This window comes from Lotus japonicus, chromosome 4, assembly GCF_012489685.1.
Source record: "Lotus japonicus ecotype B-129 chromosome 4, LjGifu_v1.2".
Lineage (NCBI taxonomy): Eukaryota > Viridiplantae > Streptophyta > Magnoliopsida > Fabales > Fabaceae > Lotus > Lotus japonicus.
In genome coordinates this window covers 44,709,025-44,724,876 of record NC_080044.1, presented here as the reverse complement: position 1 = coordinate 44,724,876, position 15,852 = coordinate 44,709,025, and the positions used below count along the sequence as shown (strand labels likewise).

At 38.5% G+C, this 15,852-nt stretch overlaps 1 protein-coding gene across 1 annotated transcript; it reads left to right on the top strand.

The window, feature by feature from the left end:
- Positions 1–12,376: 12,376 nt before the first annotated feature.
- On the top strand, positions 12,377–13,024 carry LOC130712793 (uncharacterized). Its single transcript, XM_057562606.1, has one exon. The coding sequence runs from the start codon at positions 12,377–12,379 to the stop codon at positions 13,022–13,024; it is 648 nt and encodes a 215-aa protein (XP_057418589.1).
- The last annotated feature ends 2,828 nt before the right edge of the window (positions 13,025–15,852 follow it).

The following is a 15,852-nucleotide window of genomic DNA, read 5'->3' as shown; positions in this document are numbered from 1 at the left end:
GAGAATCAGTTAAGCATGTATGCTGAAATATAAAGAAAAAAAAAAACGAGATAGATCTTTTAAATATGTGTGGGGGCACTGCTTATTAACGGGACACGTTTCCAGATAGAAAGAAAGAACAAATTAAACAGCTCACTTGAATTGTAATGTTGAGAACAAGTGTCCTCTTGGTATTGGTAACACCAAGAAAATTGAACGATGTGTAGCAGACAGAGGGCGGGAGTTACATTCAACTAGATATGATGTTTGTATTATAAAGGATGAAAAATGTCTATTATGTTCTTAATATAGAAAAGGCAATATCATCAAATAGCATCACCATAATTGTACTGATTAACTTCATTTTCTTATACACATTGAGAGTGCCTCGTGTTCTTGAAATTTGCAATTTTGTGTCCAAGTTTTGTGTTTAAATTGCCATAAAACTCAATATTCTTATGTACAGTCCAATAATTCATGACATAGTGAATGTCGTATTGATCGGCCAAGGCAATTAAAAGTCAGATTTATCTCATTCATCAGTTAGTTGAGTAAAACAAAGTCGACACTACTAACGATACTAAGACTTCCCCAAATGTGACTGTTGACTCAAAAGTCATTCTCAACGGCTTGGCAAAGGCTAAATGACTTAAACATAGGTCTCACGACACTCTATAAGCACAGGTTTGATCGTTTAATTACATAAGCATTACTATTTTTTTTCTTTGAATATTCTTCTATGAGTTTCTCTCTCTCTTTGGTCCAGAAGTTGACTTGAGTGTCAGATGCATTTTGCATGCACGCCCCCAATTGTGCTCTGTCGCGAACACTCTTTGCGCCATCGTGCACTCAGCATACGTTCACCACACCAAGATTAGAGGTTCTTTGAGCTCTACTTCTAGAAGAACATTTTCGCGTCGTGTTTGGAAAAAAAAATCAAATTCCATCATAATGGTAGGAACACGAAGAAGATAATAGTCTAATGGAAGTGAACCCTCGAAGCAGCATTCACTTGGAATGCCACATCAAAGCATGCTAAGGATTCAAATCCTCTAGAACATATTCAAAACCATATCCCAAAGCTAGATGGATTTGTCAAGAGAATTGAGCAATGACTCAAAGACTTAGAGAAGTCAATTCATGCATTGATCATAGACAGAGTCATTACGAAGAAAAATCACCCAATAGGAATGTTCATCATGAACCAAGATGCAAACGAGATGAACTAGAGTGCAGTCGCTCTAGAACTACAACTCTATTAAGGAAGAATCAGGCCAAACTTTTGGCATGCTTGCTAAGATTGAAATCCATTTTCTATAGAAATCGTGTCAATTGACGAAGTTGAATGCTTCGATGCAAGAAATACAAGTTACTTTGAAGAACACTGCAAGGAAATGTGGTGTTATCAATGGTTTTTTACGAATGGCTATGAAATCATTGGTAATTAAGCAACTTACCAGCAATTAAGTCGTTGGTATAAGTTTTTCTAGACAAAAAAAGGACTATTGGCGATCACAGACCGTCGATAAATTGGCGAAAACCTTCCTTTTTTGGTAAAGTTGTCTACCATGTTACCATTGGTAATATACGAACACATTGGAAATTTAATTCTCCAGTAAGGTTCTGAGGACCAAAACTCTTATTTATAGAAAGCAAAATGACCAAAATCCTAAAACTTGGGCACTAACTACACTAAGATTAAAAACTGCCTAAGTAAGGGCGTGTAACGACCAACTGCATAACTAAACATATGCTTAAAATTCAAATCCTAACTATAGTTGTACAATACTTGGCACGTCAACTTGTGCAGATTTTGGAAACCCAAGTCCTGGTAACCGCTCGACAATGACGAAGCGGTTTATGCCGAACAAGCTTGCCTTCGACATTCACACTTAAGATCCTTCTGAAAACCTATGACTTCTCCTCACGTAATTCACCGATGTTAGCCTTACTTTCGTTATCGACATTAGTTATTTTAGTGGTTATGTTGGATTGTTATTTTAGTGGTTATGTTGGACTTCCATTAGGGCTTACGTTATTAGATAAATTCAAATAAATTATTTCTAACAAGCCAAAATAAGAGTTATAATACTTATATATTAAATAAAGTCATGTTCTTGAGACTAATGACATTATTACATTTATTTCCCTAAAACTCGATTTTACTCTGAAGAGTATAACTTTTTTGAAATCAAGCACATAGATTGACTTAATATCTTGTATGTTTTTATTTTATATTGGCTATATAAATTTTACTAATTCTTTTTTGTACACTGGAAAAATAAATTGTAACTTTCAGAGATTGATCTTTGGACCTCCCACCCAACCCATATATTTTATAAATCTTACCGCTCGCTTTAGTTATCATTTAAGAACTATATACAATAATTAATTTAGAAATATATATGGTACATATTTTCAATCCTGTTTTTAGTTGCCGTGAAAAAAGTAATGTCTTTGTACGTGACTTAATAACGTCATAAGCGGAGTCGGGTTAAGGTGTGGGGCCCACGGCCATCCAGCAGACATGGCTAACGCCTAAGTGCCTAACAGATGAGAGGATACAACGGAGCTGTCTGTCTGTCCAGAATTTTCAATATCATGTATTCATGCATCAAGCTTGCGAGCCACTGGGTCCTACACAATGATATTTGCGGTTAGATAATGAGATTGATGGCTAACCAAAGAGGAACATGTTCGTTGTGGATTTGCCTATTTGGATTTGAAGTTGACACAACTTTTGTTGTGACAAGCAAAAAAAAAATTGAAATTGTTTCTATTGTATTGAGGTGCTTTTTTTTTAAAGCCAAATAATTTATATTAATAGATGATTGTATTGATTTATCCAAACATCATTTCAATGAGTTATAATAGATTTTAACTAAGTTGAAATGATTCTACAAAATTAGTTGATTATGTTTTCCAAACATGCTCAAATGGTTTAAATTGGTATATAGTAGAATTTTGATATTTCCACTATTCTGTTCTTTTACACTTATTATTTTTTTTATCTATTTCATCTATTTTATCGCATCACTTATCATATTATTTATTTCTCTTTAATTTATTTTCATATCTCTCTAGAGGTGGAAAAATCAAGAGGTGTGCAAACACTATTTTCCGGATGATAAAGATTTTGGTGTTAGTGGGAATAAGTGTTACTCTCTCCGTTCCTTAATATAAGTCACATTTTTTGAAAAAAAAAAATTGTTCCTAAATATAAGTCACTTTCTAATATCTAGGAAGTATTAAATAATTTTTTCCAAATTCACCCTCATTTAATATGAAAGAGATTATGAACTTTTTAAATACTAACTTGGAGAGAGAAAATCATAGGAAAGTAAATAAGGGTAGTCTAGAAAAGCTAATCATTTCCTTTACAAATTTATTGTTACTAACTACTTTTCTTAATCTAAAAGAATTAGTTATTTGTGACTTACATTTAACTAATATTCAAAACACACATTTAAAAATTAAACTTGTCTTAAATTATACTCTCTTTGCTATTTTATATCTCTTATTTCAAGGTTTTATCACAACAATTAAAAAAAACCTTATTATAAGTCTCATTTTTATTAATATCATTTTTTAATCAACTATTTATCTTTCATTAATTTGACTCGTCAACTTTGTTAACACTATTGAAAATTATATTAAATTAAGGGTATAATTAGTATAACATAATCCATACTATTCTAAATTTTAAAAGTACAGATAAACAAGAAGCAAAGAATTTTTTAAATTTGTGTCATATAAGAAAGAATCGAGGGACTCCATTCCTTTTTATTTGTCACATTTGAAAGATTTTTTAAATTCATATTTATTATATTTTATCAATTATACTCTAAACTTAAAATAATTCTTAAAATATTTTAGGGCAAATAATTCTTAATTATAACAGAAAATTGAGGAGTCAAAATTAATAAGGGATATGAAAAATATATTAGGAAGTTACATAGTAATTTTAATAAAAATGAGACGGTAGAGGTTGGCGATGGTGGTGACGGTGATAGTGGTGCTGGCGGCGACGACGACAGTGAGGGCGAAGGCTGAGGTGGTGGTGGATGTTGGTCGTGGCTATGGTGATAATGACAACGGAGGTGGTAGTCACGACGGTAACGTGGTGGTTAGTGGTGGTAGTGACAGTGATAGCGGAAACGAAGATAATGGTGGCAGTGGAGGTTGGTTGTGGTGGCAGTAGCAGTTATGGCAGTGAAAATGAAAGGAAATATGTTTTCTTGATTTTAAGCTTCTACCCTTCTTGGTCAAGCTTCTACTCTCTTGGAATCTAGTGACTGTTGCGTTCTTGTCAGCCATCGTCGCGGTGATCTGGACCGTTTCACCGTCGTTTTTGAAGTTTCCCAGAACGGATTGGGGACACCACCGTTGAACTCTTCGTGACCCGATCTACGCTGATCCTCACAGCACTATAGCCGGATTCTAATCCACGCGCCCTCACACGACGCACCTCTCTCTTGTTTTGGGTTGACCCAATTGTGGTTCGTTGGTCTGTTGTTTTTGTGGCGCACAAAGTGCTTGTGGGACTGTTTGGAAGGGCATTATATTGAGCTTGAAGAGAGAGAAGAAAGAAATGAGGGAGGTGAAGTCTTGGGTAGATATGGTTCTTGGGTACATAAGTGTTTGTTGTATTAAGATTGTTAAGGAGGAACCTGATTCTGGTGGTTTGAATTTGATTTTTCCTCTCGATGATTTGATTTTGCCTCTTGTGAGTAGTGACGTTTGTGGCTGGCTAAGTACTAGAGAGTTTCATGTTGGTTACTTAGTTGGTGCAATCACCATGGAAGCGTTTTTCATGAAACTATGTTGCTAATGTTGTCCTCCTAAGGAGCTCCAAAAAAATATTTGCCTCTAATCACAATACTGAAACCTGAAAATAAAATTCTACTGAGGAAATTTATGAGGAAAGTTCTGTTTGATGATATTGGTGGAGTAGCCTTTCCTTTATTCGAATACCTTATAGTTACAGAGATGTTGTTCGTTGGCTATATTGAAGTGGAGAATTGACTTTGCATTATGTGCTTTGTTTGTGTGTGAATTTCTTTCTTCAGCAGCCGCTTCTCAAGTTATTACATTTGTTGCAAGCTATGCATATAACATATATGCTCTAGCTTTAGAGGAAGGGTTGGATATTGTTAAATATCTTAATAGAGACTACGGTGAGCCACCTCTGACAATCAGTTTCCTCTTTATGAGCCTCGGTTCACGCTAGTTTGTGGGTCCTTCGTGTTGAATATCTTAATAGATACTACGGTGAGCCACCTATGACAATCAGTTTCCTCTTTACAAGCCTCGGTTCACGCTGGTTTGTGGGTCCTCCATGTTCAGGATGTTTGGTTTCCACAGTTTATTTATCGTCTACACGCATTGGTTTCTAGGACTTGAGTTGTTGTTTTGACGCCTCTCCAATGCTTTGTTCTCGCTGGTCCTCTTTGTGTTACGGTCAGGTTTAGTTTTCTGAATCCTCTTGATATACACAGTCTTGAGGTGTTATGGTGTACTGTTGTGGTCGTCCGGTCTTCTGCTTCTTGTGCCCTGTTTGGTTCATGAGTCTTTTGTGTTTTCTCATATGTGACGTTTCTTGCTTCTTGAGTTCTTAGTTTGCGTTTCATTATTCGAGATGCTCCTATTACATTGATTTTGATGACTTTATACAATCAGGTTTTGAAGGTGATACCTTGGTACGCCATCTTCGTATGTTTTGTCTCGATTGTTTAGCTTTCTGGTTCTAGGGCTTCAATTGCGGGTTGCACTGACCCACTCTCTAGTGTTTGAGAGGTATCGGTGTCAAGGTTGACACCAATTGTTTGTCTCATAAGCCATCAATCGATCGACCTCAAGTGTTTTATTTGTGTGGTTGTTGTTAGATAGTTGTTGCTTCAGCCTTGTTTTGTTTTTTTGGCATATTGTTGCTGGTTTTTTGCCCTTGTTTGTTGGCTTAGCTGACCTTGCGATACTCCAAAAGAATTGTTTTTTGTCTTGCATCAATTTCAGTCAGATCAAGTATGAGAAGTTGTCTTTTGCATGCCCATGAATTTACCATAAGTTCGCAAGGTTGACCTATTCAATCTAGAGATTCGCCAAGGCCGTCATTATTAAGGGATATCTATTAAGATGATTATCCTTTTGAGATAGATTTGTTACAAGTGAAGCTAAGTAAGCTTTAGCTTGAGGGAGAGTGTTGAATATCTGTTAAGATTTAGTTTATTATTAGTCTTATCTCATAGAGATATAATTAAGATTTGCTTCTCTATTTTAGATTAGTAATATCTATTTAAATAGAGATAAGTTTAGGTAGAGTTTTTTTATCTCTTTGTTAATTTATATATATTGTAGTTTAGAGTAAGTATTATTAATAAAATCTACAAAGAAATATTTTATCAGATTCAAGTTATTCTTAAATTTTAATACTATTGCCAAGTTTGTCTCATCTAAAATGAGTCTGAGTAAGTAGACTCAGACTCACTTTATAGTATAAAGTAAGCATCATAGTTATTAATAGTGATTAAGCATTCTGAAAAAAGCCAATAAAATAAATACAACCAATGATTGTGATGCACTCTTTACTTTTTAAGAGCATCTCCAATGCAAGGTTTTTAGTTCTTATTTTTTGAGTTAAGAACTAATAACTGAATTCTTAACCATTGGAGGTGCTGACATGAGTTCTTAGTTCTTATATAAGAAGTTTTTACTTTTTGAGTTCTTAACATAAAAAATTATTTTTTCTCTCTCGTTAAAATTACTTTATTACTTTATGAGTTTTGTTTTATACTTTATGAAAATAAAAAGTATAAATAATGTGTTTGGTGTGACCAATCAATAGTTGTAAGAACTAAGAACTCATGGTTGAAGTAAAATTGCTTGAGAGTTGCTTAAGCATGTGTGCCAATACAGACCCACATAAATAGTGCTAGGAATTAAAAATTAAGAACTTGCATCGGAGATGCTCTAACGTTAGTCACTTTAGTCGTGTCGGAGCTATTATCCCAAGAAGTGAGAAATAAGAAACCTTCAAAAACCACGTGTCGTTTGTGTGGTGAAATGCTGAAAGCAACAAGGATTTAATTTTCTGGTTGATGTGGACCGTCCTATAGGCTTCCTAAATTCTAAGTTAAACTGTCTTAATCTTGCTTCTCTTCTTTTGCCACGTTATCTTTCAAACTCATCTTTGCCAAAGCTGTATTAATTATATTGTGCCCCTATGAAGGGATAAAATGATTAAAGAAGGATTGCCTATGACTTCTTTGCCTAATCAAAATTAGACAAATCAATTAATGTAAACCCCAAATGAGCTTGAGTAACATGCAAGCCGACATGCTTTTTTAAATATCCTTCACTATTTATTTTTACTGTTTTGGGATTTATTTATTGTACGGCGTTCGCCCAAGAATTTGTTTATTCTATTTTGGTTCTATGGATACTTTTAATTAAGGAGTTATGTTTATTCAGAAATATTTGTCGTATTCATTTCACAAGATCTCTTCGTAAAGGTTAAGTTTCGAAATAAATGAGTTTTGTCATTTAATTCAAGATTAATAACTGAATCGACGAAAATTCTTTACGAAAACTACGTTATTTGGTTACTGTGTGACACTCGAGAAATTGGGGAGTTATTTTTTTTTTTCACCAGATAACAAATAACTGGCAACGGAGAAAAGGAATGACAGTTGTACTAGGGTTTGACGCTGAAACCTAAGCACCTTGACCCGCCGCCACCAAGCCATCGTAAGGGGACCCCACTGGTCACCACCGACGACTCTCCTCCTTCTGTGTGTGGGATCTCAGGCCACGGCACGTAGGCTATCTCCATACTGTTGATTTTCAAGTTGCTATTTTTGCACCACATCTGTGCTTTTGTTTCTCTTGGCCGGAATGGCATTTGATGATGAAATACCTGACTTTGATCTCGACGGAGACGGACAGGTGATCCTCAACGTCGGACCTGTTGATGTTGATCCTGACTTGGGTCAGCACGTTTGGCTTGTGGGCAAACTTCTTGCGCATCAAAAGGTTGAACCTTTGGTTTTCCGGAGTGTGATGCTTAAACTCTGGGAATCACGGAACTGTATTGAAATACGCCATGTTGGCACAAACCTGTTTGCGTTCCAGTTTGCTGCACAGAAAGATAGGGATTTGGTTCTGAAATCAGGACCATGGTTGTTCAATAGGCACTTGGTTGCACTGAGTCTGTTTGACATAGCAATTAACCCAGCTACAATTCCATTGACTAGAGTTCCATTCTGGGTTCAAGTGCATGGACTTCCTTTCACCATGCGCACCGAAAAGACTACCCGACTACTGGGGGGAACCTTTGACGGGTTCATAGACTGGGACAGATATGCTGCGCGTCGTTATGGTGTTTGCCTTCGTATGGGGGTTTGGGTGAACATCGAGAGGCCGCTGCGCCGTGGCCAGATGGTTGCGGTGACAGACGGGGCTCTGCTGAAAGTATCGTTTAAATATGAGAAGCTTGTTAATATGTGTTTTCGATGTGGATGAGTGGATCATGTTATCTTTGAGTGTACCCAGGAGGATAATGGCCAACCAAACAGGTATGGTGCATGGATGAGAGCCGAGGGGGAGGGTTTTAGACGAAGGAATGGGGGAGCGAGAAGAGAATATGGGGCTGATGAGATGGGTATTGACGGGCATGAGGAAGAGGGGGAAATAGAGGGGGAGGGGAATCATGAGCGTGAGGGGGTAGTCGAAGAGGGAGAGAGTGAGAAAGGGGGAGAGAAAAACCGTGAGGGTGTAGCAGATGAGGGGAATAATACCAAAACTGTTACTGGTAGCGGGAATGCCGAGGATAGCTTTGAGGGAAAAAGAGGGAAGAAGGAGGGTGGGGGTGATGATGATAAAGGAAAGAACAAAGGGTTGGTGTTTAAGAGCAAGGAAAGTGATGTCTGGTCTCAACGGTCGAATGCATGGAAGCAAAACACTAGACCGCCAGGTGGAGGATTGAAAATACGAGAGGGGAAGGGAGCAAATCAGAATGTGACTCCAAGGACTCTTCACTGCTTGGTCCTCATAGCACGGGGTTCTCACCCCTTTTGAAGAGAAATTCTTCTAGTTTTGGATTAGGGATGGCGGAGATTGCTAAGCAGTCCCGCCCACCTCAATGAGGATCTTGTCGTGGAACTGTCGGGGGCTTGGGAACCTACCGACAGAGCGGGCTTTGATTAAGCTCATCCACTCCAAAGTTCCCGATGTGGTGTTTGTTTCTGAGACTCGTTTACATGCAACAGAGGCCCAACGGCGGCGTCGCCTTGGGGGAATGTCAAATGTTTTTCCGGTAGGTTGTGCTGGTAATGGAAAATCCAGAGGAGGAGGTTTGTGTATGTGGTGGCGACATGATTTGGAGCTGGAGATTATTAACACTTCTCTCAACCATATTATGTGTACTATATTGCATCCGGACACGCAGTTGCCTATGATGTTGATTGGGGTTTATGGTTTTCCGGATAATCGGAGGAAGAGGGATACTTGGAATTTGATTAGAGGTCTGCTTGGCGGCTCGGCTCGCCCTTGTCTAGTGATTGGTGATTTTAATGATTTGGTGTCTCCTACAGACAAGTTAGGTGGTGACCCCCCTGACTATGGCCATTTGCAGTGGGTGACTCAAATGTGTAGCAGCTGTGATTTACATGAGGTTGATTTTTTCAAGGTACAGGTTTACTTGGTCCAACAAACAGGAAGCGCCGAATAATATTCAGGAGAGGATTGATTTTGCTCTTACTAATAGTGCATGGGATGCGCTATGGGCCTCTACTTTTGTTTCACACATGCAGAAGCACCGTTCCGATCATAGTCCCATTCTTTTGACCTGTGACACTTATAGGAGGAGAAAGGAACTAGCCAGAACGCGAATGTTCCGGTTTGAGGAGATGTGGTTGAGAGAAGGAAGGGAATGTGAAGATGTGGTGTCCGAGAATTGGTGTCAAGAGGGCGCTACGGTAATGGAGAAGTTGGCATTAGTGAGTGGAGCTCTAGATGGCTGGGGGAAGGAAAAATTTGGGGATTTACCACGGAAAATCTCTGATCAGTAGGCTATTTTACAAAATTTACAGTGGCAGCAGCAGACAGAACAGGTAATTCTCTCTTTGCAAGGGGCGGAAAAGGAGCTTGATGCTTTGCTTGAGCAAGAAGAGATTTGGTGGGGGCAACGATCTAGAGCTTCTTGGTTGGCACACGGCGATCGGAATACTAGCTTCTTCCACAAAAAAGCAACGCAGCGACGAAAGAGGAACCTCTTAGAACTGATTAAGGATGACAATGGAAGGAAGTTTATAGATGATCGTGATATTTCAAAGGTCCTTATGGACTATTTTATGCAGTTGTTTGCCACCTCTAACCCATCTCGGGTGGAGGAAGTTTCTTCTCTTGTTTCAGGTCGAATCACAGAGGGACACTTGTAGATCCTGAATGCTGGGTTCACAAAGGATGATGTGGAGGATGCTCTCTTTCAAATGCACCCAACAAAAGCTCCAGGGAGGGATGGGCTTCCGGCATTATTTTTTCAGAAATTCTGGAGTGTCATAGGAGATGAGGTAGCTGATTTTTGTCTTAGTATCTTACGAGGGGATGTTTCACCAGGTATTATTAATGATACTTTATTAGTGCTTATTCCGAAAATAAAAAAATCTGAGCATGCTACACACTTTAGGCATATAAGCTTGTGCAATGTTATCTTTAAAATTGTTACGAAAGCTATTGCGAATAGGCTTAAGATTATTTTACCTAATCTGATTTGTGAGAGCCAGAGTGCATTTGTTCCAGGGCGGTTGATCACAGATAATGCATTAATTGCACATGAATGCTTTCACTTTATGAAAAAGCGTATTACTGGCCAAAATGGCATCATGGCTCTAAAATTGGACATGTCCAAAGCCTATGACCGAATTGAATGGTCCTTTCTGGAAGCAGTTTTACAAAAGATGGGATTCCCAACAAGTTGTGTAAGCTTAATTATGAGTTGTGTTTCAACTGTCTCTTTTTCAATTATGTTGAACGGTAACCCACAACCTGTGTTCTCCCCAAGAAGAGGATTGAGACAAGGTGACCCGTTGTCACCATATTTATTTATCCTTTGTGGTGAAGTGTTTTCTGCTTTAATTAATAAGGCTATTATGGCATCTAGCATTCGAGGTATTAAGGTTGCCAGATCTGCTCTTGTGATATCTCATTTGCTTTTTGCTGATGATAGCATTCGTTTTGCTAGAGCAAAGGTAGCTGAGGCAGAGTGTTTGAAAGACATTCTTACCACCATTGAGCTAGCTTCTGGGCAAGTTGTCAACCTTGACAATTCCATGCTTTCCGTTAGCCGAAATGTGCTTGAACCGAGATTTATTGAGCTTAAACAACTATTGGGAGTAAAGGTCGTGGAAAGCTATGATAAGTACTTGGCTCTGCCGACTGTCATTGGTAAGTCTAAGACTCAAATATCTAATTTTGTTAAGGAACGAGTTTGGAAAAAACTTAAGGGGTGGAAGGAAAGTTTTCTTTCAAGGGCAGGAAGGGAGGTTTTAATTAAATCTGTAGCTCAAGCCACTTCTTATGTTATGTCCTGCTTTGTTTTACCTGATGGTCTTTGTGCAGATATTGATGGCATGATTGCCCGTTTTTTCTGGGGTGGCGATGTCACGAAGCGTGGCTTACACAGGACGAGTTGGAAGAATTTGTGTAATAACAAGGTCCAAGGGGGACTAGGCTTCCGGGATTTTAAATCTTTTAATATTGCTCTTGTGGGGAAGAATTGGTGGAGAATTTACACCAGACATGAGTCTTTGATAGCAGAATTTATAAATCGGTGTACTTCAGTAATGGTACTATTTGGGGGGCGAAAAGAGGCTATCGCCCAAGCTATGCTTGGTCAAGCATTCTCAAAACAAGCTGGTTATTTGAGAAAAGGGCCATGTGGCGTGTGGGAAATGGTGAGAGCATTGATGTGTGGAAAGATAGGTGGGTGACACAGGGTTCACCTCTAATTTAGAGAGAGGATCTAGCACATGAGGCAAGGATATCTAAAGTCTCTGACTTGCTTGTTTCTGGACAGGGTCGTTGGAATATAGATCTATTTGAGGGTGTTTTTCATCCTACTACAGCTAGTGCTATCCTAGCTATTTCGTTGAGTATGGGAGGAGGTCAGGATAATCTCTTTTGGCCAAGCACTGTTGATGGGCATTACACTTCAAAAGTAGGTTATTCAATGATTTGAGAGCTGCTTGTTGAGAATGAGCCTTCTTCTTCCACTTCTTCTTCTTTGTGCCCGAGCCTATGGAGGAAGTTCTGGGCCAGCCCAGCTATTCCCAGGTACAAAGAGACAGCGTGGCGAGCTATTCGTGGCTTTCTTCCAGTGCGGGACAAGCTTTTTCAGAGACACATGGATGTTGATCCATCTTGCGGGTTCTGCGGCCAGGACATGGAAACGGTGGAGCATATTTTCCTCCGCTGCCCGATTGTTGTAGCTGTCTGGTATGGGTCTCCACTAGCTTTGCGGGTGGAGAGGTACCCGACGTTCCATCAGTTTTGGGGAGACATTCTACGGATTGATGATGAAGAAGTGGTGGCCATGGTCCAGTGTGTGCTATACCAGCTATGGGAGGCTAGGAACCGGAGTGTTTTTAACCAGCAACATGTGAGCATCAATCAGCTTACTCAGAAGGTTGGGGCTTTCGCTAGTGCTGCGATTGGAGTGGTTTCTCATCCCCAGTCGCGTCAGGTGGCTACTGTTTGGAAGAGGCCAGCATTGGACCAGATCAAGATTAATTGTAATGCATCCTTTCGAGCTCCAACAGACGTGGGTCTAGGCATGGTGGCGCGGAACTCGAATGGGGAGGTCATGACTTCTGCAACATCATCTTCTTGCTCTGTTTTATCGTCTCTTCTTGCTGAAGCTTCATGTCTCCGTTGGGCTATGTCACTAGCTATTGACTTGGGGTTCCGACAAGTGTTTTTTGAGGTTGATTGTCTACAACTATTCAAGGCTTGGAGGGCAGGAGTAGCTGGGAGGAACTATTTGGCTACTTGATTGTCGTAGGCTTAGCTTGCATTTTGATTCTGCTATTTTTACTTTTACTAGACGCTCAGGTAATTTCGTGGCAGATTATTTAGCTAGGAACGCTTCAACCTATGGCGAATCTGTCTGGGTGGAGGAGGTTCCGCCTGGCGCTATCCGTTTTGTTGACTCTGATTGTTTGGCATCTTTGCCCGCTTAATTTATATCATGCTATTTGAGTTAAAAAAAAAGAATGTAGTATCTATTTTTTCGTTAAAAAAAGTATGTATATATTTGCTACATAGTTTTAAATGATAATGAATTGAAAACGTTCTTCACCAAAAGACGTAGGGCTAACAAATTTTAAATGGTGGATATTGAGTTACTCCTGGACTCTGAGCCCATTTTAGTTCTGATGTCCAAATCACGGGCTGAAACTCTTAACATTAGCTCCCACAAATTTATTATTTCTGTTTTTTTACGGCCAAATCTATTATCCCTGTAATACAAAAGGTATTTGGCAAAAGAATTATGCAAAAGGCATTTTCTACCAAAAATTATGAAATTACTGCACACTGAATTTAATGTCGGTATAATTCACATTTCTTTTTAGATCAGCAGCTATAGGGTTTTTGTTAGAGTAATTAGCATCACTAAGTGATTAGTTTAAGTAGTACATGCTTGGTTTTTCTTAAGTAACGTTTTAGGTTTATATCTTATAGAAAAAAAAATCTCACCGTGATACCGAGATTTCCCGATTTTAACATAATTTCATTAGAGATGGCGACGAGTCGGGTCAGGCTCAGGTTTTGCCTTTCCCAAACCTGTACTCGCATACTCAACCCGAACCCAAAGCAGTCGGGTTTCGGGTTTACCCAAACCCATTGTAGCATCAAACTCACGTCCTAACCTAACTTGATGCATGAAGTTTTTTGCAAAACAAACTGTAACTTATATTATTTTGTTGTGAAAAAAACTATTTTATATCTTTTTGCAAGAAAAATATGGTATCTTGTTTTTCAAATATAACCAAATTCTTAACAAATCAAGTTGTTAACATGGTATATTGATGATAGAACTATTTGTAAGGTTTTTAACATTATTTTCCTATCCCTTTTCTAGTTTTTATTATCTCTTTAGTTGTTTTAATAGAGTCTTTAGTTGCATTTAGTGTTTCTAATAGTTATGAGTCATCATTTGCATAGTAGTCACTTTTGAGTCTTTTATTGCATTTTAGTCCATAGTTATTAAGTCTTTTGCATTGAAGTCCTTGTTCTGATTTGTTAGAGGATTAGGGGCATTGTTGGAAGAATCTTGTAGCTTAATAACCTGAACATTCATAGGCATTATGTGCATAAGATAGGAGGTTTTGAGTTACAAAGAATGGCTTAATGTGTGTTCAGTGTGCAACCCTTGAGTTAGTGCAATTTGATGATGATTCTCTTGTCCAAGGAATCAAATCTATGAAGAATAACCAAGGGTTGATGAAGAATGAGGCTAAGAGGTTTCAGAATTGTGTATTGAAGACCAAAAGAGCCGTTGGAGAGGAGTTACAAGTCAATAAATGAAGAAATGAGCTGAAGAATTGAAGATTCTCCTTCAGCGAGGTAGGCACGCATGTGCGTGCACTATGCCTGCACGCACATGCATGCAAGGTCAGAAGGTTGGCAAGCTGAGGAAGGGAGGCACGCATGTGGCGTGGCACCCTTTAATGAAGGCACGCATGTGCATGCACTATGCCTGCACGCACATGCGTGGGTGCATCATTTTTGCCTATAAATAGGACTTTGTGTTGTTTAGTTTTTATCTTAGTTTTTCCAAAGTTTAAGCTTGTTCTAGGAGTTATGAGATGTTCCAAAGTTCCTCCTCAGGTTAGAAACACGTTTACCTTAGCCATGCTTGGTTAAGTTTCTTTTAGCATTTGGGATGTGAATCATTTACTTGTTATTGTTTTAACTTTCTGAATCTTCTTATGGAATAAAATAGTTTTCTTTCTATGAGCCTACCCTGCTTTGATAATATGAAATTGAATGAATGCAAGTTATTTTGTCTTTCTATGCACAAGTTTCTGTTTGGTTTAGAAATGGTGAACTAGGGGTTCGTTTATTAGAGCATTTGTGCCTTAAGAATAAGGGCAACGACTAGTAGTTGATGGCCTGAACATGAAATGAACTTAATCTTCAATTAGACTGCTCATAGGTGAATGAACCGGTAGAGTATGTTGAAAGCTCTTTTTGAACTCGAGGTATCGGCATTGTTAGACCCAAGATTTTAGAATTAAATAAATAATTAATTTCCAACTCACGCATAGGATTTTGTGTAAGTGTGAGGGGAACTTGACTTGTGTTTAATGTTTGGATTAGCGTTATGAAGAAGAAGGTTCAGGAAATGGTTAAGAATAGTTCTATAGTTGTTATAGGTTATAGCACGAGTTTCATTCACTTCCTCCTTAGGGCGAAAACGTTAGTAAAGGACTAATTTGCTCTTAAAGCACTGTAGAAACGAATTCAAAAATAATTAGAGGAATATAAGAATTTCTCTTATTCCTTTTCATGACAAGTGTTTCGACATGAAACCCTGGAATGTACGAATGATCGATTTCGATTCTCGGAAGTTTGCCGAAACTGAATCCCTAATAGCTCAAGAACCTTAAAGTAAACTGTTGATGAAGACTTTTTCTATTCGGAGCTTCAAATGAAGATTCCACACGTGCACACCCATTTCTTTCGATGTTTCCAATCTTTCTTCAGAAGGAAGTTTTCTCATCCGACATCAACTGCAAAAAGTAACTTTTCGGGTTAAATCGATTAACACCGTTAGTGAATCGTTTGCTTAAATTCTAAAAAACCTGTTTCGAGTTC

What these genes read in the sequence shown, in the direction of transcription:
- LOC130712793 (XM_057562606.1), top strand. Translation starts at nt 12,377, where the DNA reads ATGGATGTTGATCCATCTTGCGGGTTCTGCGGCCAGGACATGGAAACG.